At 40.0% G+C, this 27,479-nt stretch overlaps 1 protein-coding gene across 8 annotated transcripts in view; it reads right to left on the minus strand.

The window, feature by feature from the left end:
* The window catches only part of GstT3 (Glutathione S transferase T3), an 81,474-nt gene extending 56,167 nt beyond the window's left edge, over positions 1 to 25,307 (minus strand). The window contains exons 1-3 of one of the 8 annotated variants that reach the window (XM_067152327.2): positions 25,084 to 25,125; positions 15,364 to 15,506; positions 3,064 to 3,188 (exon numbers count right to left, since the gene is read on the minus strand). In XM_067152327.2, the coding sequence (XP_067008428.1) occupies positions 3,064 to 3,175 (112 nt within the window). In that variant the 5' untranslated portion in view covers positions 3,176 to 3,188; positions 15,364 to 15,506; positions 25,084 to 25,125. Of the gene's footprint in view, positions 1 to 3,063; positions 3,189 to 15,363; positions 15,507 to 23,599; positions 23,708 to 23,772; positions 23,915 to 24,913; positions 24,997 to 25,083; positions 25,195 to 25,227 lie in introns of those variants that run through there. The other 7 variants (XM_067152329.2, XM_067152326.2, XM_067152332.2 and 4 more) reach the window with 7 other exon arrangements.
* Positions 25,308 to 27,479: the final 2,172 nt, after the last annotated feature.

Raw genomic sequence — 27,479 nt, forward strand, 5'->3', positions numbered from 1 at the left:
CTGAAGACGCGGAGCAAAGTTCTCTGCAATACGTAAAGAGTTTCAACTTGTTTTCTTGACACGGCATAAGCCCAAAATCCCATATCATGTCTACAAGTACGGGCCGTGAAAGCATCAATGTTAACAAAATACTTTTTTGCTATTGGTTTTATATCACACTGACTCATAGAGGTCTTATGGCCAGGATGGAATAGGACTGGGAAGGAAGCGACTGAGGCCTAAATTAAGGTACAGCCTCATGTGAAAATGGGAAACTACGGAAAAACATATTCTGGGCTACCAACACTGGCAACTGCACCTACCATCTCCCAAATGCAAGTCTACAGCTACATCGTCTGAACAGCTCAGGCAACTCGCTTGGTGTACTTCAAACAGACTTTCAGCTTACTAGATCATGTTCAATACATAGGTATGTTATGTCTACCCCATTAGTCCCGTTTCCTGATATGGGGTCAGGGATGACGTGATAAGAAATTATATGGCATGTTTTTACAGCTAGATACCCTTTCTGATGCCAACCTCAGTTGAGAAACTAATGAAGATGAAATGAATGATAGTGAATGAAAGGAGGTGGAAGTAAGTGGCTGAGACCAAAAAACATGAACTGTCGGCATTTGCCCGGGAGTGAAAATGGGAAACCATTCTCAGGACAGCTGATGGTGGAGTTGAAATCTACTCGTCCTCCGAAAACGTAGCTTGGCTCCATAGCTGTAGCACGTTAACACACGCGGCCACTCTTGTTCAGTACAGTACACATAGCACATGCCAAAGAAATATTAAACACAGAACCAAAATGGCTAACCGGACACCAGCATATCCCACGTTACGACACATCATTGATGACGTACCCTTGAAGTAAATTTAACACATTATACCACCTACTCAATTACACAATTTCTCTTATTTATTAATACACTAATTTATAATTAATGTATTTATTGATAAATACTGAAATATTGCATGCATTTTATAAATACTGAAATATGGCATGTATCTGAGCTTTAGAGCACATGACCATTCATTGTAACTGCCTTAGGCCTCTTTATACATTTCTCAACTAGATTTATGCTTGTTGAACAGGTTTTAAGATTTAATTTTTTTCCAGAATTATTTTTCGGGAAGCTTTGATCTGAATTGAGTTTTAGTCCTTAAAAATATGCTAAAAAAAACAGTCCCACAGTCAGCTTTGTTATGTGGAAATGATAAAATAAAAACATTACATTAGAGATTCTGTCATATTTAAGACACCACCAACTGATTGCATCTGCCTTGCCAGTGTCCACTGAACATAAATTTTCTCCAGCTATAAAGAATGACGAAAAACCTGGGATTTTCAAAAAATACAGGAATACTAAATCTGGTCTCAAAATCGGGAGATAAGTCACTGCGACCAGGAGAGAGGGAGGAAGGAAGAAGCACATCTGTTTGGCGTGTACAATATGTACTGAAGATGGCCTAATAAGCTGAAAGTCTATTTCAACTACACTGCTATCGCAAAACTTGAATGTTCACTTGAATAGGCTCACAGTGGGCTACAAGCATGCACACTACAGTTGTGCTAGCAGCAGTGCCAGACCTGTAACTCACATCCTTTCCAACAGAACAAGTATGACCTAGGCCACCATAGCTCAATCTGTATAGTAACCGATGTGGAATATGAAAGTTCTGGGTTCAGATACCATAGGTGTTTAGTTGGCCAAATTTTTTGTGTACTTACCATCTCTTTGGCACTGAACACAATCTAAGAAATTTAAAGTATATTTCAAATGCAATGCAATCATGAAAAATAAATATGCAGTAGTAAATGTATAATACTCCATCTGTACCTGGTTTATAATGAAGGAACTCAACCACAAAATAAATAGCAGTTGTCAGAAAGACTAAAGTAATCATATCCAAGCATTATGTCAAGAAATAGAGCAGAACAAAAATAATAATGAACTTTCAGAACTGTACGCAAAAGTAGTGTTGAGAGTCCTACCTTGTAATACACAAGAAAAATATAATTTATATATATTACTTCAATTGAAACTCATTCAATGTGGATAAACACACAAGCCAAAGTGAGAACAAATAACATCTGTAAATGTCCAAGATTCAAAATCAATGTTTTTACTGGAACGGTTCAAACTGTAAGAGTTGCAGATGATGTTATTCTGTATAGAGTAATAAATAAGTTACAAGATTGTGAGAAACTGCAAAATGACCTGGATAATGTTGTAAAATGGACAGCAGGCAATGGTAAGATGATAAACGGGGTTAGAAGTCAGGTTGTGAGTTCCACAGTTAGGAAAAGTCCTCTGTTTTAATGACTGCGTTGATGGGGTGAAAGTTCCTTATGAGGATCACTGTAAGTATCTAGGTGTTAATATAAGGAAAGATCTTCATTGGGGTAATCACATGAATGGGATTGTAAATAAAGGGGACAGATTTCTGCACATGGTTATGAGGGTGTTTAGGGGTTGTAGTATAGATGTAAAGGAGAGGGCATATAGGTCACTGGTAAGATCACAACTAGAGTATAGTTCCAGTGTATGGGACCCTCACCAGGATTACTTGATTCAAGAACGGGAAAAATCCAAAGAAAAGCAGCTCGATTTGTTCTGGGCGATTTCCGACAAAAGAGTAGCGTTACAAAAATGTTGCAAAGTTTGGGCTGGGAAGACTTGGGAGAAAGAAGACGAGCTGCTCGTTTAAGTGGTATGTTCCGAGCTGTTAGTGGAGAGATGGCGTGGAATGACATTAATAGACGAATAAGTTTGAGTGGTGTCTTTAAAAGTAGGAAAGATCACAATATGAAGATAAAGTTGGAACTCAAGAGAACAAATTGGGGCAAATATTCTTTTATAGGAAGGGGAGTTAGGGTTTGGAACAACTTACCGTGGGAGATGTTCAATAAATATCCAATTTATTTGAAATCATTTACGAAAAGGTTAGGAAAAGAACAGATAGGGAATCTGCCACCTGGGCGACTGCTCTAAATGCAGATCAGTATTGATTGATTGATTGATTGATTGATTGATTGATTGATTGATTGATGAGTTGTAGGTCTCTCATACTCACCCTTTCCCAAATTAATCCTTCTATCTTCATAGGGTATTTTATTTGCCTTCAGGAACAGTACAACAGCACGTGATGGTTGAGACAGAAGATCATAGTAAACTTGAAGGGTCATAGTTGGAGAATAACTACAACAGACAAAATATATTTTTTATGAAGCAATATTAAATTACATCACACTTCATGACAAAAGAGCACTTAAAAATGAGGGTTGTTTCTTTATTAGTGGCAACACTATAGTATGAACACCAGAAAACGAAACCAGTGTTTCTCACATATACATATTTAGGGTGGTACCCAGCCTATCTCTCAGTACACAGGCTCGTCCATCTAATACTCTGCACATTCATTGTGCTACGAAGAATAGCTTAACCTGTGAGAGAAGAGTCAAATGGTTAGCATCCAAGAAGTTCTCAAAACATGAACAATGCAGCTGGATTAAAAATTTATGTGCCCACGGCCGTACACGACAACAGTGCCATGAATGTCTACATGAGGTGAGCGGGGCTTCAGCGTTACCTCACAGAACTATGGCATCGTGGGTCTTCAATGACAAATGACAGCATGTGGCTGACATGCCTCGATTGGATCACCCTGGTGTCAGTAACGAGGACATGCAGCTTGTTAGTACACTGCCAGGAATAGATACAACCCAGTTGGTTAGTGAGTTAGCCCAAGAGACAGGTATAGTGCCTAAGACTGTTTCATATCCTGAAAGACTACCTTGGCTTGAGAAAAATTACATTGTGATGGGTTCCGTGCCATTCAATGGAATTTCAGAAATAACTACGACACAATGCTACACAAACCAACTTAGAACACTATCAATCAATGATCTGCATTTAGGCCCATCGCCCAGGTGGCAGATTTCCTATCAATTGTTTACCTAGCTTTTTCTTAAATATTTTCAAAGAACTTGAAAATTTATTGATTATTTCCCTTGATAAATTATTCTAATATCTTTCTCCTCATCCTATAATTGAATATTTACCCCAATTTGTCCTCTTGAATTCCAACTTTCCTAATTTTAAAAGCTCCACTCGAGCTTATCCGTCTACTAAAGTCATTCCATGCCATCTCTTCACTGACAGCTCAAAACATACCACTTAGTTGGGTATCTCGTCTCCTTACTCCCAAATCTTCCCAGCCCAAAGTTAGCAACTTATTCGTAACACTAATCCTTTGTTGGAAATCACCCAAAATAAATCATGCTGCTTTCCTTTGGATCTTTTAGAGTTATTCATAATCTTCACCATATTGGCCAATAAAACATGAAATGCGTATGGCTTTTAGTGCCGGGAGTGTCCGAGGACAAGTTCGGCTCACCAGGTGCAGGTCTTTCGGTTTGACTCCTGTAGGCGACCTGCGCGTCATGATGAGGATGAAATGATGATGAAGACGACACATACACCCAGCCCCTGTGCCAGTTATGATTAAAATTCCCACCCCAGCTGCGAATCGAACCCGGGACCCCTGTGACCAAAGGCCAGCATGCTAACCATTTAGCCATGGAGCCGGATATATTGGCCAGTGATGGGTCTGTATTGACTTAATCACAATAACTAGTTATGTTATTGCATCTGCCTAGTCATCATTAATGAACAGGAACTCAACCCAAATGATCTGCTAGACCAGTTAAATAATATGGACAAGCACGTAATGTTCACAAGTGAATCGGAGGAAAATAAAAGTTTGAACTACTTACATTTTACAGTAACTATATATATAATGAAAATCTGGTTTATCAAGTATATAGGAAACCTACTTACACAGATGTTATAATCAGTAATGATTCTAATCACCTGGGACAACACAAGAAAGCAGCATTCTACAGCATGAACAAGAGACCTATTATGATACCATTAGGGGAGAAGGAATTCAATAAAGAGATGAACATCATTATTATGACATTGACAGTAAAAATGGACACCTGGCCATGCGGTTAGGAGCGTGCATCTGTGAGCTTGCATCCGGGAGACAGTGGGTTCGAATCCCACTGTCGGCAGCCCTGAAGATGGTTTTCCACGGTTTCCCATTTTCTCACCAGGCAAATGCTGGGGCTGTACCTTAATTTAAGGCCACGGCCGCTTCCTTCCCATTCCTAGGCCTTTCCTATCACATCATCGCCATAAGATCTATCTGTGTCGGTGCGACGTAAAGCAAAAAACAAAAAGTTTACAGCTTACTACATCTAAGGACATAAATAAGAGATCTGGACAAGTGTGTTTTTGCTACAAGGACACATTTGATGCCACACCAAGATAGTGCACCTCAATAATTACAGAATTATTCTATTACAATGTAGATTTTATATGAACACGACAAAACTGAAAACATGATCCAAGATATTATGATTCAAATTTTAATTTGCGTTATTGCACATCTTTACAGTTTTAACTTTTAAGCCCCCCCTCCTTTTCCTATAAGGTCTTTACATACCAGGCATATGAATGGGTCTTTTGCAGTTTCACAAAGAGATGGCACAAGCGAACAGCTAATGAATTTTACACTACATCAGAGACATATGGTGAGCACGCTCCATTGATTAGAACATGTGAGACATGGTTTCGACAATTTAAACGTGGTGATTTCAGTGTGAAATACAGTGCGCGCTCTGGTAGACCACAAAAGTGCAAAGACGAGCAATTGCAGGCATTACTGGATGATGACCCAACTCAAACTCAACAGCAAATGGCACAAGCATTAAATGTGTCACAAGAAACAATCAGCAGATGTTTACAAGCAATGGGGAAGATCAGTAAACTCAGTAAATGGGTCCCACAAGATTTGAATGAACGGCAAATGGAAAATCGCAGTAATTTGTGAAATGCTGCTTTAACAACACAAAAGAAAATAATTTATGTACTGAATTGTAACGGGTGATGTAAAATGAATTTATTTTGAAAACCTGACAAGGAGAAAATTGTAGCCGTCAGCTGGCCAAGCCGGTCCTTCAACACCAAGGCCAAATCACTTCGGCAAGTACACCATGCTGTGTGTCTGGTGGGACCAGAGCGGTATTGTGTAATATGAACTCTTGAAGCCCAGCGAAACCATTAATGCACAACGCTATCGCCAACAAACGATTAATTTAAATCATGCATTGATCAAAAGAAGACCAGAATGGGCCAGAAGACATGGCGAAGTGATTTTGTTACACGACAATGTTCCGTCTCGCACGCAAAACCAGTGAAAGACACCTTGAAATCGCTTGAATAGGACATACTTCCGCACCCGCCGTACTATCCCAACCTGACGCCATCTGAATATCACCTCTTCGCATAAATGGGGCACGCACTCACAGAGCAGCACTTCAGCAATTTTGAGGAAGTTGGAAAATGGCTAAATGAATGGTTTGCCGCAAAAGACCAGCAGCTTTTCTGGCATGGTTTTGTGTAGAAGCCGATGGCCAATATTTTGAATAAACAAAAAATGAATTTCCCTTGAAAACTGTGTGTTTTCTTTACCACAAAAACCAGCAAAAACTTATGCATACACCTGATAAATATGTGATTTTAACCTGTATAGCTGATGAAGAGAATCCATATATTCTCGAAACATGTACTATCTATTCTTGAGTGTCTAATGAATTAAATCTTTTACGCAATCGATTTGGTACAGTATTGACTAGGCACATGCACCAACATAACAGAATGTGAAGGACAGACCTTGAAAGCACAGTATTTGTGTCCACTTATAGAACCACAGTTATGACCAGTGTTGCACAACAAGCAACAACACTTTCTGCAGACACCTTCCATCATTTTTGTCAGACAAAGCTCAGGCACATGTCCACAACAGGTGGCTGATTTATGCAATCAATGGGGCTGAAAAGTGCTCCAACATCCCCCATACTACCCAGACATAAGCCCGTGTTATTTTGATTTTATACTGAAGATGAAGGAATTGGTTGTGACATCCACTTCCAAACTGTTCCAGAGAACAAGTGCTGCTATAGGGATACTACAGTTTCCACATCACCGGCAACAGGTTCTACACAATGCTGGGGACTGTACTGACGGACTGTACACATTTCATAGTTATCCCTTTTGCATCGTTATAATTCATGGTTGCTATTAATAAAGAAACAACCGTCATATGAGGACACTTTTTAACTCCCAAAGAGCACCGACAGAGTTGTCATTTAAATCTACAAATATTTTCTTCAAATTCCTAGACTGACAATGTTTCAAGTCAGAGCTAGACTACTAAAGAATAACATAAAACTGGAAAAGTACTATGGTATTTAGTCAGCATTTACTTTCAATTGTTGGTTCATGGCGTGGGTTACTGTACTCATGTCCTAGTTTGTGAAACATGGGCAACGGCTGAGTGGCCATAACCCGTTAGAGGAGAGATCCTCACTTGGACTATGTGCAAGTAGGGTAGCATCCTGCTACTTGATAGGTGTTAGAAAGGGAAGGACAGAGTATGGGGTAGGGTTGTTTATCAGGAATACCATTGCACACAACATAGTTTCTGTTAGGCACGTAAACGAGCGAATGATGTGGGTGGATTTGTCAGTTGGAGGAATTAGGACGAGAATTGTCTCAGTGTATTCACCATGTGAGGGTGCAGATAAGGATGAAGTTGACAAGTTTTATGAAGAATTGAGTGACATCGTGGTCAGGGTCAATAGCAAGGATAGAATAGTGCTAATGGGCGATATCAATGCGGGAGTTGGAAATAGAACTGAAGGATATGAAAGGGTGATTGGTAAATGTGGGGAAGATATGGAAGCTAATAGGAATGGGAAGCGTTTGCTGGACTTCTGTGCTAGTATGGGTTTAGCAGTTACGAATACATTCTTCAAGCATAAGGCTATTCACCGCCACACATGGGAGGCTAGGGGTACCAGATCCATAATAGACTATATCTTAACAGACTTCGAATTCAGGAAGTCTGTTAGGAATGTACGAGTTTTTTGTGGATTTTTCGATGATACAGACCATTCTCTGATCTGTAGTGAATTAAGTATCTCTAGGCCTAGGGTAGAGAAAGTGAAATCTGTCTGCAAACGAATAAGGGTAGAAAATCTCCAGGACGATGAAATTACACAGAAGTACATGGATATGATTAGTGAGAAGTTTCGAACAGCAGACTGTAAGCAGGTTCAGGATATAGAAGGAGAATGGGTGGCATACAGGGATGCTGTAGTAGAAACAGCAACAGAATGCCTAGGAACAACTGTGTGTAAAAATGGGAAAAGGCGAACATGGTGGAATGAAGAAGTGAGAGCAGCTTGTGAACATAAAAAGAAGGCTTATCAGAAATGGCTCCAAACAAGGGCCGAGGCAGATAGGGATTTGTACGTAGATGAAAGTAACAGCGAAACAAATAGTTGTTGAATCCAAAAAGAAGTTATGGGAAGATTTTGGTAATAACCTGGAAAGGCTAGGTCAAGCAGCAGGGAAACCTTTATGGACAGTAATAAAGAATCATAGGAAGGGAGGGAAGAAGGAAATGAACAGCGATTTGAGTAATTCTGGTGAACTCATAACAGATCCCAGGGAATCACTAGTGAGGTGGAGGGAAGATCTTGAACATCATCTCAACGTAAAAGGAAATCTTCCTGGTGGTGTTGCGAACAGTCAAGCTCATGGGGAGGAGGAAAATAATGTTGGTGAAATTATACTTGAGGAAGTGGAAAGGATGGTAAATAAAATCCATTGTCATGAAGCAGCAGGAATAGATGAAATTAGACCTGAAATGGTGAAGTATAATGGGAAGGCAGGGATGATATGGCTTCATAGAGTAGTAAGATTAGCATGGAGTGTTGGTAAGGTACCTTCAGATTGGACAAAAGCAATATTTACACCTATCTATAAGCAAGGGAACAGGAAGGATTGCAACAACTATCGAGGTATCTCATTGATTAGTATACCAGGCAAAGTATTCACTGGCATCTTGGAAGGGAGAGTGCGGTCAATCGTTGAGAGGAAGTTGGATGAAAACCAGTGTGGTTTCAGACCACAGAGACGCTGTCAGGATCAGATTTTCAGTATGCGCCAGGTAACTGAAAAATGCTACGGGAGGAATAGGCAGTTATGTTTATGTTTCGTAGATCTAGAGAAAGCATATGACAAGGTACCAAGAGAAAAGATGTTCGCCATACTGGGGGACTATGGAATTAAGGGTAGATTATTAAAATCAATCAAAGGCATTTATGTTGACAATTGAGCTTCAGTGAGAATTGACGGTAGAATGAGTTCTTGGTTCAGGGTACTTACAGGGGTTAGACAAGGTTGTAATCTTTCACCTTTGCTGTTTGTAGTTTACATGGATCATCTGCTGAAAGGTATAAAATGACAGGGAGGGATTCAGTTAAGGTGGAAATGTAGTAAGCAGTCTGGCCTATGCTGACGACTTGGTCATAATGGCAGATTGTGCTGAAAGCCTGCAGTCTAATATCTTGGAACTTGAAAATAGGTGCAATGAGTATGGTATGAAAATTAGCCTTTCGAAGACTAAATTGATGTCAGAAGGTAAGAAATTCAACAGAATTGAATGTCAGATTGGTGATACAAAGCTATAACAGGTAGATAATTTCAAGTATTTAGGTTGTGTGTTCTCCCAGGATGGTAATATAGTAAGCGAGATTGAATGAAGGTATGATAGGAAAACTTAAAACGGTCCACCTTTTCAATACAAAAATTTTTGTATTGAAAAGGTGGACCGTTTTAAGTTTTCCTATCATCCTTTCTCAGTTCAATACGGACAAAAATGAAATTCCTAGGCGTAAATTGAATGAAGGTGTCGTAAAACTAATGCAGTGAGCTAGTATTCTGTAAGAAGGAAGTCAGCTCCCAAATGAAACTATCTTTACATCGGTCCGTTTTCAGACCAACGTTGCTTTACGGGAGTGAAAGCTGGGTGGACTCAGGATATCTTATTCATAAGTTAGAAGTAACAGACATGAAAGTAGCGAGAATGATTGCTGGTACAAACAGGTGGGAACAATGGCAGGATGGTACTTGGAATGAGGAGATAAAGGCCCATTTAGGAATGAACTCGATGGATGAAGCTGTACACATAAACCGGCTTCGGTGGTGGGATCATGTGAGGCGAATGGAGGAGGATAGGTTACCTAGGAGAATAATGGACTCGGTTATGGAGGGTAAGAGAAGTAGAGGTAGACAAAGACGACAATGGTTAGACTCGGTTTCTAATGATTTAAAGATAAGAGGTTTAGAACTAAATGAGGCCACAGCACTAGTTGCAAATAGAGGATTGTGGTGACGTTTAGTAAATTCACAGAGGCTTGCAGACTGAACGCTGAAAGGCATAACAGTCTATAATGATTATGTATGTATGTATGTTGGTCCAGAAGAAAGAAGCCATGAGGCCTGTTCAAAAAATAACAAAATTCTGAAAATACTGCACAAATGCAAAGTCTTAGCAGTTTCCATTAATTTGCACGGTACAGCGGTCGTCAGTCATCTTCCACAGCTTCCGACTACTAGTCACGTCTGTTTAGAACGTAAGCATTTCCATCATCTTCTGTCTTCCTACCTTTAACCATCCGTCCCTAGGTCTTCCTTTCGGTCTCCTACCTTCCAATCCCATCTCCTGCATCTTCATGGGTATCCTCCTCAGCTCCATTCTCTTTACATGTCCATATAATCTAAGCCTCAAGTTCCTCTATCCTATTCTGCACTACTCTGACCTCATTTCTTATTCATCTTTGTTATTCCTTGTCCCCTTCTCAAAAATTTCATCTCACTTGCCTGAATCCTGCTTTTCTCTCTTCCTTTCATATCCCCAGTTTCTGAAGAATATGTCAGTATTGGGATACAGTACATCTGGTACCTCACTCACTCTTCCATCTCCAGAAGGATCATCTATCCATTTTTTCCTACTTTGTATCATTTAATTTTTTCATATCCAGTCCTGTAATTTTACTTTATTTTTCTCCAGATCAGAATGGCAGTGTCTTTGAATAACAACGCTCACTCTCCAGAGCAGAAAAATTGGGTGCAGAAAGATGTCCCATCCAAGCAATTTCGAGGTGTCTTTCACTGGTTTTGCTGGGTAAGACAGCGCATTGTCGTGCAACAAAATCACTTTGCCATGTCTTCTGGCCCATTCTGGTTGTCTTTCAATCAACGCGTGATTAAAATTAATCATTTGTTGGCGATGGCATTGTGTATTAACGGTTTCATCAGGATTCAAGAGTTCATAAGACACAATACCGTTCTAGTCCCACCAAACACAAAGTGTGGTCTTCTTGCCGAAGTGATTTGGCCTTGGTGTTGAAGGACCGGCTTTGACAAATGACAGCCATGATTTTCTCTGCTTCAGGTTTTCAAAATCAATCCATTTCTCGTCAACTGTCACAATTCGGTACAGAATGATTTTCTTTCATGGCGCTGAAGCAACATTTCACGAGTGTGATTTTCCATTTGCCATTCATTCAAATCATGTGGAACCCATTTACCGAGTTTACTCGTCTTCCCCATTGCTCATAAATGTCTGCTGATTGTTTCTTGTGACACATTTAATGCTTGTGCCAATTGCTGTTCAGTACGAGTTGGGTCATCATCCAGTACTGCCTACAATTGCTTGTGGTCTTTCACCTTGAAATCACCACGTTTAAATAGTCTCGCATGTTCTAATCGATATAGTGTGTTCACCATATGTTTCTACCAGCAAACAATCACTTTCCGCAATCTTTTTCTTTTGATTAAATAAGAAAAGCAATGCATGCCACAAATGTTCCTTTTCAGGCACAAATGTCAACATGATCACTGAACGATGCAACACAGATGCTAGTGTTTGGCGGACTCAACTTGTGTGTGTTGGTAGTTTAATGTCAGATGAACAAACTGATGTATGGGTCAAATTCATACACTGTGTACTGTTTGCTGGTGCCATCTCTTAGTGAAACCGGAAAAGACTTGCACATACACCTGGTATACGTTACAAGGACAAGGATGGCATTCGAATCCTAGAATTTGCTGAAGCATGGGATCTGTCTGTAACAAATACCTTTTTTAGAAAGCGGGAATTCACACCTTATCACTTAATATAGTGGAAGCCAAATGTCCCAAATTGACTACTGGATGATGAGATGAAGAGACCTTTGCGATTGTCGAGGAATCTAACGTATCCTATATGACATTATTGCACTTTAACACCAGAAGCCCACCACAAAGACTGAGCACATTAAATGGTTGACACTAGTAGAATATTGAGCTACCTTCAAAGCACCATTGAAATAACAGATCTCAAATTCCAGCGGAATCGCTGACGGACTGAATATACATACATACAAATTCTACAATGTCATCCAGTACGATTCCCGATGTCAAGACAAGAGTCAGTGCTGCGTGGATGAAATGGTGCCAAGTGACCGGAGTCCTGTGCAATAAGAAAATTCTATTGCATCTAAAATCTAAAGTCTGCCTGACAGTGATCAGACCGGTGGCCCTTTATGGAGCTAAGTGCTGGCCTACAACATCGAAGACCAGGCGAGTTGGCAGTGTGGTTATGGTCGTGCAGCTGCGAGCATGTATCCGGGAGATAGTGGGTTCGAACCCCAATCAGCAGCCCTGAAGATGGTTTTCCATGGTTTCCCATTTTTACACCAGGCAAATGCCGTACCTTAATCAAGGCCACAGTCACTACCTTCCCACTCCTAGGCCTTTCCTCTCCCAACGTCGCCATAAGACCTATCTGTGTCGGGGCGACGTAAAGCAAGTTGTAAAAAAAAAAAAATCATTGAAGCATGAACAGGCACTTCATGCAATGGAAATGAAGAAGCTGCGGTGGTTCAATGGCTTGACTCGACTAGACCATATCAGGATCGATGCTGTGTGTAAGAAAATCGCGGTTGCCCCAATCGCACAGAAATGTGTGAATCATGCCTGCAATGGTATGGGCACGTACTCCATAGCAGTGAAACCTCAGTTACGAAGACTGACGTTCAACTGAACATGGAGGGTTGCCAACCTTGAGGGCGACCTCAAACATGCTGGCTGGACCAGGTGACAGATGACATGCGACTCACCAAACTCAGCCCCCGGGACGCTATGGATCAACCAAAGTGAAGGAAACATTGCAAGAAGGCAGACCCCACATAAATGGGAAAATGCAAAGATGATAATGATGATAACAGTCAACCCCCATATATTGCCACCCTGAGTCATTGCCCACGCCTTTAGGAATGTGAACAGGCTGGATGCTACTGACGCTTATTGGTTGCTCATTATCTCATTTGGCATAGCCCAAGGGATTTATTGTACCTGCTCAGGATGAATGATAATGACTTACAATGGAATTTCCTAATGGCTTAACACTGTGGACTGTTACTGAGAATAGCTTTAGAACCCTGGACAAAGCAATTTGAGGGTAAAGAGTTTGGCAGTAGCTCATCTTGACCTGTTACGAACTTCAGTCCTCTCTATGTATTTGTATGCTCCAATGAAATCATTTTTCAGACCTAGATAAATGTACTTTACTTTGCTTAAGAAAACTGCATAAAATTTGCATGCAACAACTGTCATGATGTGTCCGACTACAGTTGCACAGTATGATGGTAATGCTGATGTTCGTGCAAGTGTTAGATCAGAGAACAAAACCCGATTTGGAACAATAAATATTTTAACAATGAATGGGAAAGAAAATGACTGACTTAATGGAGAGATGAAAACTCGACATTCTGGGATTAAGTGAAGTAAAAGGGAAAGAAATGAAGAAACTAAGAGAGGGGTACACCTTGTACTGGATGGGTAATAGTAAAGAGAAAATAAATGGTATGTATGTTCAGTCATCAGCCCTAAGGCTGGTTGGATACTCAACAGCTCTGCCATCAGCTGTCATAGATGGCCTAGGCATCACTGAAGAGGCGTACTAGGGAAATGAGGATTGAGGTAGTTTCCCGTTGCTTTCCTTACAGAGCCAGAAGTTGCTATTACATATCAGTCTGCCAAGCCCACTGAAATGCATGCACCAATGGACCCTATGAGCAACATTTTCACACCATTCATAGCTAAGACTGGCTGCATAAGGAATGGCATTACTAGCATCGCTCATACCTCAGTCACTTTCATATTGTCAAGGCCAAGGGTAAGACAGAGACAGATCAATGAAAGTAACAAAATTGCTCTAGCCTATACCAGAAGACTTAGTGCACTGTAAACACTAGGTCCTGCCAGCAAAGGCATAAAGAAATGGAGTGGGATTTGTAGTGAATCAGAATGTTGAACCAATAGCTAAAGCTATGTAAATGAAAGAATTATAATAATGTACATACATGTAAACAAGGAACTACTGAAGATAATACAGGTGTATGCTCCTCAGACAAGATGTAGCGTGGAAGAAAAAGAAGAGTTCCTCAATAAAGTGGAAAAACATATTGTTGGAGATGGGATCATGATAATGGGAGATCTGAATGCTCATGTGGGAACTGATAGAATGAGATATGAGAATGTTCTGGGCCCACATGGGTATGGCGATAAAAATGAAGATGGAGAGAAACTGTTGGACTATTGCATCAGAAATAACCTGATAATAAAGAACACATGGTTTATGAAGAGGAATAGCCATAAGATCAGCCAATATAGTTGGGATGGACAGTATGGAATAGTGTTGGCTACTGAATGTATGATTCGAAGCAGTGTATCGATTCATTCAAGTGTCTGAGTGAATCGATTCACAGGAACGGCGAGCTCACGGTACACGATTCAGCTTACTCCCAGCGGACAGTGCTGAGTGGCGCACTCACTGGACGTTGACGGGGAGCCGAGCTTCCGCTGCAGCAAGACAATGAATCATGGTACATCGAAAGAATCGTGAACGAGCGCGGCTCAGTGAGACACATGATACACACGGCTCCTTATCGGCTCACTGGACACGCGGAGAGCCGAGCTTCCGCTGCAGCGAGACATACAGTGAGCCATGGCACATCGAAAGAATCGTGAACGAGCGTGGCTCAGTGAGACACAAGATACACACGGCTCCTAATCGGCTCACTGCAGCGAGACATACAGTGAGCCATGCTACACTGAAAGAATCGTATGCTATAATGGACTCTCGAGCTCAGCTCATTTGAAAATACTACCCATTTGCATTCACTGTCCTCTTCTTACAGGGAAGTTTAAATAATAAATGGATTTATTTGCAGTGTTAAAAAGGTAGTCACAACATAATTCTGAAGTAGCTAGTAAGTAGGTAGGCTATTAGGTTATACTATTTATTAGTTTAATGAATCTTAGTATTATAACTTAGTTGACATTTGACAATTAAACTCGACTCTAGCCTGCCCTATGACTATGAGTCATGCTCATGACCACTCAAAAGTACCTGTTTTATATTGGGAAGAATGGCTCAGTATTCTCTCAGTTCATATGTCACATCGTTGCACAAGACTTCAATCATATGTGGACAGACGCAATAACAGTATGTTGAATCAGAAAACCAGCGGGCTCCTGTACATCTCGGGTAGCCTATACAAAATATGACTATTAAAAAAATCCTCAGCTGATAGAAAAATACTTTTTTTTTAAATGACTGAGCGAGTTGTCATGCGGTTAATATCGCGTGGCTATGCGCTTGCATCCGGGGGATGGTGGGTTCGAATCCCACCGTCGGCAGCCGTTAAGATGGTTTTTCCGTAGTTTCCCCATTTTCACACCAGGAAATGCTGGGACTCTACCTTAATTCAGGACATGGCTGCTACCTTCCTAATCCTAACCTTTCCCACCCTGCGTCGCCGGAAACCTTCGATGTATTAGAGTAACTAGCATTTTTTCTAGGAAAGGAGTTCATAGTATGAAGACCAGATGGCAGCTGCGAGCAGTGAATGCTGTTGCTGCTGTCTTACCAGCACATACTACACAGATGCAGTAGGAGCGGTGACCAATGAGCCGTGAATCGGATCACTGTATCGATTCAGTAACGTGAACGGAATCAAATGAATCGATTCAGTAAAATGAATCGAATGTCCCATCACTAGTATGTAACACTCATCGATTTTATAACAACAGACCGAGAATGGGGAAGATACGTCATAAATACGAAGATAATCCCAAGTGAAAATATGGAAGATGATCACAGATTATTGACTGTGGAATTAAAACAGTAAAAATCCCTAAAATTTAATGAAGAAGAAACCAAAGATCAGGATTTGGGAATTGGAGGAGGAGGATAAAAGAATGGCATTCCAAGATTTTATAAAAAGGAAGTTGCCCAACACGGAAATACAAAGTGGAGAAGAAGAGTGGGACAATTTAAGACAGACATTTGTGGAAGCAGCAATTGAGGTATACGGGAAAACAAAATCAAAGGTTAAGGGAAAGGAGACACGGTGGTGAACAGACAAAATAAAAAAAGAAATAAAGGAAAAGAACAAGGTGAAGAAAGAAATGGGTAAGGAAAAGCAAAAAACGTATCAGAGGGATGAGAATAAGATAGAATGGTTACATGTGGAACACGAAAGATTGAAACTACAAGTACCGGGCAAGTTGACCGTGCAGTTAGGAGCGCGCGGCTGTGAGCTTGCATCCGGAAGATAGTGGGTTCGAATCCCGCAGTCGACAGCCCTGAAGATGGTTTTCCATGATTTCCTATTTTCACACCAGGCAAATGCTGGGGATGTATCTTAATTAAGGCCACGACCGCTTTCTTCCAATTCCTAGGCCTTCCCTATCCCATCATCGCCATAAGACCTATCTTTGTAGGTGTGACGTACAGCCACTAGCAAAAAAAAAAGAAACCTACAAGTAAAGAGGAGTATCAAGGAAGAAAAGGAGATATGTTGGGGAGAGTTTACCAACAAAATTGAGCAAGATAGTTGAGGAAATCAAAAACTATTATACAGAGTCATAAAATAGAAAAGAAAAAATCAAGAAAAAATCAAGGCATTAGAGAGGGAAGATGGATCCATAGTACATGACGAAAAGGGTCTTCAGAAGGTGATGACAAAGTATTTTGAAAAACTTTATAATGAGGATGACTGCTCGGAGGAAGGAGGAGATAAGAAAATGGAAATATTAGATGGAGAAAAAGAAGAGAACCCGATAACATGGTTGGAACTTGAAAGGGCAGTGAAAGCAATGACCAAAGGTAAAGCAAATGGAAAAGATGAATCCAATGCTGGCATGATTAAGGCAGCAGGAAGCATTGGACTACAGTGACTATACTGAGCCCTCAATGCCATATGGAAGGATGAAAGGATAACTGAAGATTGGCAACAAGGAAGCACTGTACCACTGTTCAAAAAATGAAATAGGAAGAAATGTGAATATTATAGAGGTATAACCCTATTATCACCTGGGCTAAAAATAATGGAGAAAGCCATAGACAAAAGACTGAGGGATATAATAGAAACACAGTTATAGGAAGAACAATATGGCTTTAGACTAAATAGATCAACAATAGACTTGATAGTTAAGAGAAAACATGTATGGGAATGCCTACTGAAAAGGAATGTACCAAAATCATTAATTAACAAGATAAAAATGTTGAATCATGAGAGTAAAAGCAGTGTACAGGTGGGGAGTGGTGACTCGGAAACACTTTATACAAGAAAATCAGCCGATTACTTTATTCCGATAATTTGTAGCCTAAGGTCCCGGCATACTTTGTACTGTACTTTGCACCTTCGTTTATACATCGATTAAAAGTTAATACAGTAGAGTCTCGATTATCCGACTTAAACGGGACCTGGAGTACGTCGGATCACCGAAAATGTCGGATAATACGGAATAACTTTGAAAATGAACTAAAACAAACAGGAAGGCTATACTGTATTATGTACTATGTTTTACGGGACTCTATTTATTGACTTATTAATTCAATTGTACAGTAGATGCAGTACTCTTTTCTCACTACGCCTGTAGCCAGGTGCAGATGTTTTGGCTTGGGCTGCAAGAGTTTTGATATCAGCATCTTGAAATTCAGCCCAGTCTCATCACAATTAAAAATCTGATCACCGGATAATCCTTCAGCAAGAATTATTTCTTGAAATTGTCTTTTAAATTTCACAACCTCATCGGATTTAGTTGACAGTTTTTCTCCACAGATATTAAGCTGCCCAATGCCGTACCGTTTTTTCCACCGATCAAGACACCCAGCACTGGCAGTAAAATTAGGATCCCTTTATTAAACTCCTTCTGGATATACACCGCCATTTCTTGCAGAATGGGGCCAGATAATGACACCTGGGTTTTAGTGAACCCAAGAAATAGTGCTTCACTTACTTTTTCGTACTCACATTTTTCTTTTTTTCTTTTTTTTTTTTTTTTCAGTGCATCACTTGTTGCTCTGGTAGAGCACCACTTTTCAATTTATTCCCTCGTATGTTTCCAGTCTCCCACTGTAACACGTCCAACAGCATAATCTGAAGCCATTTTTTGGAGAGTATCCCCTTTGTCCAGTCTCTTTAACCCACTCTACTTGTCTTCCACAGAAACAATCGCTTTCTTACGTTTACTCGCCATACTCACAGAGGATATGAAAACTATAACATCCGCACCCAACCAATACTACATTGAACAATCCTACCGCATGACTGCCAGTGCTTGTCCCACAGTCGCACCCTCCACATCCCGTGTCCCAGAATTGCATCCACCTAAAGTTCAAATTAAGACTACCAGTGTCGGATAACTCGGAGTGTCGGATAAGCGAAGGTCAGTTGAGCGAGACTCTACTGTAATTAAATTCCTATAGGGCCTATCATAATAAAATTGCAGTTCAAGCCCCCGGTGTAGTTTTGACAGAAATTATTGTAGACAACCTCTTATTTTTCAGCATTTAAGGACACTTATATTCTCTGTCCCACATAGTAGGGAAATAATAATAATTTATCAGCAGTAAAATTCATATAACCACATTTCAGTTTAGAATTGCAGTACAGATACGGTATATTTAGATAGTACAGTATCTTACCTGCTATATTCGAGTGTATCTTTGTGTGTGTATCTATTAGAGCATAGTACTAACAATAATCTGCCTAAGCATTTAGCTTTGTTGGTAATCTTTGAGTACAGTAGTTCGTGCAAACTTCAAACTTGCAATTTCAATTTCTGTTTGTGCTTAGTAGCGAGATACAGTACCGGTATTGTAATTAGGATACGTCTGAACGTAGTTTAAAATTATTGTAGTGTACTGTACAGTAGTATACGAGGAATATCTCATTAGAAATAGGCATGCGTTTATTGTTGTAAAATTTTTGTGTAGTATAGTAGAGGTATCTGTAGAAACTCTCTTACTAAAATTCTGTTGTTGTAATTAGGGCAGGCTTAACTGCAGTACAGAATTGTGTAATTTAGTATATTCCTTTTGGTATTCAGTAATTAACAGTAGTTTTTATCTGTTAGGGTGTTGTAGGATAAAGATAGAATATGACTTAGTATTATAGTGTAGTAGTGTATTAATTACCTAATTGTCATGTGATCTTTGAGTACTAACCTAGACAATATTTCTTTTCATTCATTTTTTTTTTTTTTTGCACAAAACAAGTTATTTTATTTTTCCTCTTCATTTTTTTTCTGTAAAGAATGGCTAAAGAGTCTAAGTGTAGGAACTGTGGGTGTGGCGAGGCATTGAGGGGTATGAGGGAGTTGGAGAGTTTGAGTAAGATAATTAGGATTCTCAGAGAAGACAGGAAGGAAGACAGGACTCCCGCAAACAATGTACAGGTTACAGAAGGTGTACAAGAGGGAGAGGAAGGAAAGGGGGGAGTTGTAGAAGACAGGTGGTCTAATGTTCTAAGGGGAAGGAGATTGCAGGCTAAGGGCTCTATTCAGGATCATAACTCAGATGATATAAATGTTGATTCCCATAGGGAATCTGAAATATTTGTCCCAAATGAGTAAATTTATAATACCAATATAAATAGTCCGTTATTGGACATTATCAATTTTCCAGCTAACTCATTCCTGGTTTGCCCGCGTTTCGCCCTCGTGTGCTAGGTTGGGCTCATCAGTTGGTACCTAGCAAACCTACCAAGACACTGGCTAGTGCATACCGTGGAGGCCACTGCATAGGCTAACTGTAGCCACCGGCAGTGCCAATACACTATGAGAGACTTTGTCTCATTACCAAAAATTGATGCCTGCTTGGCCATCAGATGATATAAATGTTGATTCCCATAGGGAATCTAAAATATTTGTCCCGAATGAGTAAATTTATAATACCAATATAAATGGTCCGTTATTGGACATTATAAATTTTCCAGCTAACTCATTCCTGGTTGCCAGCGTTTCGCCCTCATGTGCTAGGTTGGGCTCATCAGTTGGTACCTAGCAAACCTACCAAGACACTGGCTAGTGCATACCGTGGAGGCCACTGCGTAGGCTAACTGTAGCCACCGGCAGTGCCAATGCACTATGAGAGACTTTCTCATTACCAAAAATTGATGCCTGCTTAGCCTACACAGCCGAGATTGTTATCAGTGGAATACTGTGTAGGAGTGATACTGACTGGAGGGTGATTGGGGATTTAAATGAGACTATGAGTGAGTATGTGGGAAACTGGGAGTGAAATTTCTAGATCCTAATGGGTGGGTAGGAGATAGGGATCTGCGCTCAGATGGCCTTCACTTAAATCGCAGTGGTACGTATAAGTTAGGAAATTTGTTAGGTACTTTCAGGGAAATGGTGTTGCCTAGGGAGCAGTAATGAGGGTACAGAGATCTGGAAGTTAAGTAGGGATGACATAAAAATGTTAGTGTTGAACTGTAGAAGTGTTCTAAAGAAAGGAATAGAATTAAGTAACTTAACAGATATATATTTGCCAGATATTATAATAGGAGTTGAATCATGGCTGAGAAATTATATAATGGATGCAGAAATTTTCTCATGGAACTGGAATGTGTATTGTAGAGATAGGAATGGTGGGAGGGGGTATTCATTCTGGTGAAAGAAGAATTTGTAAGCTACGAAAAAGTTACTAGCTAGTTGCTTTATGTCGCACCGACACAGATAGGTCTTATGGCAATGATGGGACAGGAACGGGCTAGGACTGGGAAGGAAGTGGTCGTGGCCTTAATTAGTGTACAGCCCTAGCATTTGCCTGGTGTGAAAACGGGAAACCATGGAAAACCATCTTCAAGGCTGCTGACTGGGGTTTGAACCCACTATCTCCCGAATACTGGATACTGGCCGCACTTAAGCGACTGCAGCTATCGACCTCGGTGAATGTTCCTTTTGGGGATCATTGTAAGTATCTGGGTGTTAATATAAGAAAAGATCTTCATTGGGGTAATCACATAAATGGGATTGTACATAAAGGACACAGATCTCTGCACATGGTTATGAGGGTGTTCAGTGGATGTAGCAAGAATGTAAAGGAGAGGGCTTATAAGTCTCTGGTAAGACCCCAAGTAGAGTATGGTTCCAGTGTATGGGACCCTCACCAGGATTACTTGATTCACGAACTGGAAAATATCCAAAGAAAAACAGCTCGATTTGTTCTGGATGATTTCCGACAAAAGAGGAGTGTTACAAAAATGTTGCAAAGTTTGGGCTGGGAAGAACTGGGAGAAAGGGGACGAGCTGCTCGACTGAGTGGTATATTGCAGGTTATAAATTTCATTTTTTGTCCAAATTGAAGATCTACTTGTGATATAAATTCTTATAATTTTGTTAAATACTTGTAAGTTTGTATTATGTTATTGTATTGAATAGGTGGTATTTAACAAAATTATAAGAATAATATCATGAGTGGTATGTTCCGAGCTGTCAGCGGAGAAATGGCGTGGAATGACATTAGCAGACGAATAAGTTTGAGTGATGTCTTTAAAAGTAGTCTTTAAATATGAAGATAAAGTTGGAATACAAGAGGAAAAATTGGGGCAAATATTCATTTATTCATTCATTTATAGAAAGGGGTGTTAGGGATTGGAATAACTTACCAAGGGAGATGTTCAATACATTTCCAATGTCATTGAAATATTTAAGAAAAGGCTAGGAAAACAACAGATAGGGAATCTGCCACCTGGGCGATTGCCCTAAATGCAGATCAGTATTAATTGATTGATTGATTGATTGATTGATTGATTGATTGATTGATTGATTGATTGAAAAGGTCTCAAGCAAGGAAGTGCACTGTCGCCATTATTGTTTATTATATTGATGGAAGAAATCATAAAACGTGTAAAACAGAGTATCAATAGTGATGAAGTGAATGCTTTGGTATTTGCAGATGATGTGGTGATTTGGGGAAAGGGAGAAAAGGAACTACAAAGGAGACTGGACATTTGGAATGAAAATCTGAAAGAGTTTGGAATGGTAATTAGTAAAAAGAGAACTGTAGTCATGCACTGTGGAAAAGAGAAAAAGAGAAGCCAAGTGAACATAGAAGGCGAGCGGTTAGAGAATGTAGAACAGTTTACGTATCTGGGTAGCATTATTCATTATTAATGGAAGTAATGAAAACAACCCTAAAATTAATAAACAGACTAAGTAAAGGCACAACATTTTATCATTAAGTCAGAGAGCTTTTATGGGATGACAAAGTACCCAAGAGAACAAAATACCAATTGTAACATACGGACTAGAAACGCTGATTACTAATCAGAGACAAGATATTAAGATCCAAGCAGTAGAAATGACATTTTTAAGAACATCAGTTAAAAAGACAAGAAGAGATAGAATTCAAAATATTAAAATCAGAGAAGCGCTAAATATATATATTTTTTTGCTAGTGGCTTTACGTCGCACCGACACACATAGGTCCTATGGCAACAATGGGATAAGAAAGGCCTAGAAGTTGGAAGGAAGCAGCCGTGGCCTCAATTAAGGTACAGCCCCATTATTTGCCTGGTGTGAAAATGGGAAACCATAGAAAACGATCTTCGAGGCTGCCGACAATGTAATTCGAACCCACTACCTCCTGGATGCAAGCTCACAGCCGCGCGCTCCTAACTGCACGGCCAACTTGCCTGGTGAGCTAAGTATAGAACCACTACAGAACATATAGAAAGCAAGGCTGAGATGGTTCAGACATGTAAAAAGAATAGGAGAGGAACGGGTAGCAAGAAGGGAATTGGAAAGAGAAGTTAAGGGAAAGAGACCAGTTGGAAGACCGAGAAGGTGGATGGATCAGATTTGGAAGGACATTAGAGAAGCTGAATTGGATGTGGCGGAAGTAATGGAGCAGGAAACGTGGAAGGACAGAAAGGAGTGGAGGAGGCTTGTTAACCACACCCGGGTGACTGGAGTGGGACATTGATGATGATGATGATGATGATCTGTCATGATATTGTATGAATACAGAATACTTACATAAATTAAATGGTGAATTAATACTATTCCAGAAAATGCTCTTACAGTACCAACATCATTATGTAGCATAAGTCATTCAAATTAATGTTTTAAAATGTGATCTCAATTTAATGTCATCCTCTTTATTGCGCCAAGTACACTTAGAAAAATGATGGCGTTATAACAAGAGATAGGCTAACTGTATGTTTGTAGTAAATGGGTAAACAGTCAAATAGATAAGAGTGTTACTTTTGAGTGCTGCAATAATTTTGCCTTGTGTGTATAGTAAGTAGCCATCCCTGTGGTCTAGAGGTAGCAAGCATGCATCTTACCCAGAAATCCTGGGTTCAATTTCTGGCCAAATCAGGAATTTCTACATCGTTCTGAAAGCTAGCTTGAGGTGCATCAGCCTACTTGAGAACAATTATGGACCAATCCAACTGTGAGATAGTGGCCCCAGTCTAGAAAGACAAGAATAATGGTCAAGAGAAATCGTCACACTGACCATACATCAACTCGTAATCTGCAGACCTTCCAGGTGAACAGCAGGTGCTTGGTAGTCCAAGGGCTGTAGCTCCAGGTAAAGGAGTGTGGTGGTTGTAGCAAGTAGATAATGAGTCATACATGCTATGTGTTGAATACTCTGATCATTTTGATTTATATTTCTAGTAAATTGATGAACAGGCCTTTATCATTTCTGTTTGCATAATTTTAAAATTATATATAAAATTCTTGTATGATTAAGGGGAGGTTGGATTTAGGAATCTCTCTTAATATTGATAAGAGTCCCCTTTTCAACTTAAGAAAATATGGTCACATTATATTAACACTGTAAATTGTCAGATCTTCGTAGTGAAGATATTCTTCATTAGATCAAGTGTAGCATCTATGAATGTCACAAACTGTTCAGAGGTGAGAAAACCCCAAATATAATTCTGCTACACAGCAAAAAATAGTTAATGGCATACCCGAGGACAGGAAAGTGAACAAACCACAAAAAATGAATTAATTTACGCAGTAGCAAAATAATTCTTTGCCACGATTATTGCCGAGGGAGAAGGTGTTTAAACACAATTGTACATCTCTAGAAAAGAACAAAATGTCATATCACACTTCATTTTATTCTTACATGTGCACCTGGGCCATTAACTTTGTAAATAACATTTTGTATTTTGTGCATGTAATGCAAACTATACATGTATTAGAATATTAGAAATTATTGTCAACGAACTTTAAAGAAGCATAGTAATCCTGGCGATTTGCTCAGGTGTCGTGTTACGACCTCCGGTCAATCTGTCTGTCTGATCTATCTGTTAGGATCTACACATAACCCTTAGGGCTGGTGGATCCTCAAATAGCACCCCCAGTGGTTAAGCAGAAACAGCGAAAACCGATGGAAACACCAAATGAGGCGTAGGTACTGGGCAAGATATAAAAGATCGATTCCAACAATATTCAACGACATTCCTAAAATTATGGTACCATCCAGAATTATCAAATGGAGTTGCGTTTGTAACAAGACTACTGAACTCTGAAATAAGGCAGAGGTTAAGCAATACAAGTAAAATATAATATTTCCCGTAACTAATCAGAAATGATATTTAACTGAATTCACTTCGAAATTATATAGATGTAAATGCGCATACATTGATGGTAACTTGACTGGAATAACGCTAAATCACAGCTCTTACACGATCCTTGAGAGCTCCAATAAGATATCACGACAACCTTGAACTAGCGCGCCTAGCATAAACAGAAATTCGTAATGATCCGTCCACTTGTTGCAATGGAAATAATGTACGGTACAGTAGCCTACCTAGCAGTGGCGGTTTCTGGTATAGCGCAATGGAGCAATGAACCTCCAGTTTATATAAAATTGTACTCAACTACGTAATTTTCACAACTCCCTTGTCAATCTCGAAGCTCTTGCTAAATCCCTCTATCCGTAATATACTCGTACTGGCTTTCAATTCATGTGAGCTGCGCAAGGTCTGTGGCTGGATACTTGTCTGGAATGAACCCCCTTGCAAAGGCGATCTCTCCGACCGTACATAGGCGAAGGGAGTGGCGAGGTGCGAGGGGACGAAAGCCAGCACTAAGGCAAGACCAGGATATCGCAGAAACGGATATCTGTTCTTTACGCATGCGCAATAGGCCACTGTCTCAGGACTAGCTAGTCGTTTGTTGGGGTTCAAGGTCTGTCTAGGGAGGTCTGGTCACGCTACCACAATCCTTTGCGGTGGCAGCCATATTGGGTCTTAAATATCGTTGTTATATGGGTGTGCCCGATGTAATGATGTGAGTTATTACTTGTATTTTGAAAGAAAATGGGATACCTTGCCCCACGAAATTGTCAAAATAAGACAACTGACGGAATTAGAGTATTTCGCTTCCCGAGAGATAAGCAAAGGAGAGCTCAGTGGGTACGGTGGGTACAAAACTGTAAGGTAAGCGTGACAAATAATGACAACGTACAGATAATTCCGTCTTGTGCGAGGTTAGTGAAGTTATACATTCTTGTTATTCCTGAATAATAGTATGTTTATATGAACGATGTTTTATATTTATAGGTCTTATTATGTATTTTCTTCTAGCATCATTTTGAAGAATCGCAATTTGAACTAAAGAGGTCAGATGGATGGAACAATTTTCAACGTCCCTATCCACCCAAGTCTTTGACATATAATAGGAAACCTCCCAAAGAAAGAGAAATGTCTTTCAAAACAAGCAAGAGAAGTAACAGGAAATGTGTAATAGTAGTATTGATGTTTATGAACATTTCCTTTTCATGTGTGCGGCTCCATGGCTAAATGGTTAGCGTGCTGGCCTTTGGTCACAGGGGTCTGGGTTCGATTCCCGGCAGGGTCAGGAATTTGGACCATAATAGGTCAATTTCGGTGGCACGGGGTCTGGGTGTATGTCGTGTTCATCTCCATCACGCGCAGGTCGCCTACGGGAGTCAAATGAAAAGACCTGAAGCTGGCGAGCCGAACTTGTCCTCAGACGCTCCCGGCATTAAAAGGCATACGCAATTTCATTCCATTCCTTTTCATGTAAACTACAGACAGTATCTTTCTAACCCTATATGCAGTATAGAAATGTTTCACAGATATTTGAAATGCTTGTTCCTGTGCATTTACCAATTACAGTCACAACAAACAATAGGCCTATCACTTCAAACCAGCAATTTGTGTCCAGCTTGCCATCATTACAACAATTTTATTGATAATACTAGTCTTATACTGTAGTGTAGTTATTATTTACAGCTAAATTTCATTCATCTTAAATGCTCTCTAGAGTACATTATATGGCTGGACAAATACTTAAAGATCACAACACTCGTTTCACTCGCACTAACCAACTGCTGTAATTTAACGTACCGTAGCCTAACATAATATCCTAATGTAATCCCTAAAATAGCCTAACCTAACTCAACTTAATAGTGACTATGGAATCGTGTCTACCAATGACTTTACTATTCTTTTATTATTATTATTATTATTATTATTATTATTATTATTATTTGCATGAATGTTAGGACTCAGCTAAGAATCCCGTGGTCGCCAACCGACGCTCCCCCTAGTTAGGAGCTCCTGACGCCCCTTTCAGTCGCCTCTTATGACAGGCAGGGGATACCGTGGGTGTTGTTCTATTGCCCCCACCCACAAGGGGAAATCTATTTTGGGTTGTGACTTCAAGGCCCTTAGCTGAGTCTTGACATTGCTTTCACTTACTTGTGTCAGGCCCTCACCTATTCTAGCCCATCCGACCTCCCCTGGTCAACACTTGTTCTTTTCCGACCGCGGCGGCATTAGCGCATTCGAGGCCTAGGAAGTTTTTCGTTTCCACGTACTTTGTGTCCTTCATCTTTCTTTTGCTGATACCTACATTTTTGAAGTGTTGGACCCCTTCCATTTGTTTTCTTCTGATTAGTGTTTATAGAGGATGATTGTCCAGTTGAAATACTTCTTCTTAAAACAGTAATCACCACGACTAGCTGCATGGGTTATCAATAAACTAATTAAGAGCAACTAAAAACATCACTCTTGTTGCATATGTGCGGAGTATTTATGCCTTAGAACCCAAAGAAATACCACATGAATGGATAACAACAGTTACCATACATAATTTAATGCACCCAACTTAAGAGGCATTCAGTGTTTGTCAGCATACTGGGGTAACCTTTTAGAAATGCAGTATCGGTAATTACTT

This window comes from Anabrus simplex, chromosome 8 (assembly GCF_040414725.1).
Source record: "Anabrus simplex isolate iqAnaSimp1 chromosome 8, ASM4041472v1, whole genome shotgun sequence".
In the NCBI taxonomy this organism is placed as follows: domain Eukaryota; kingdom Metazoa; phylum Arthropoda; class Insecta; order Orthoptera; family Tettigoniidae; genus Anabrus; species Anabrus simplex.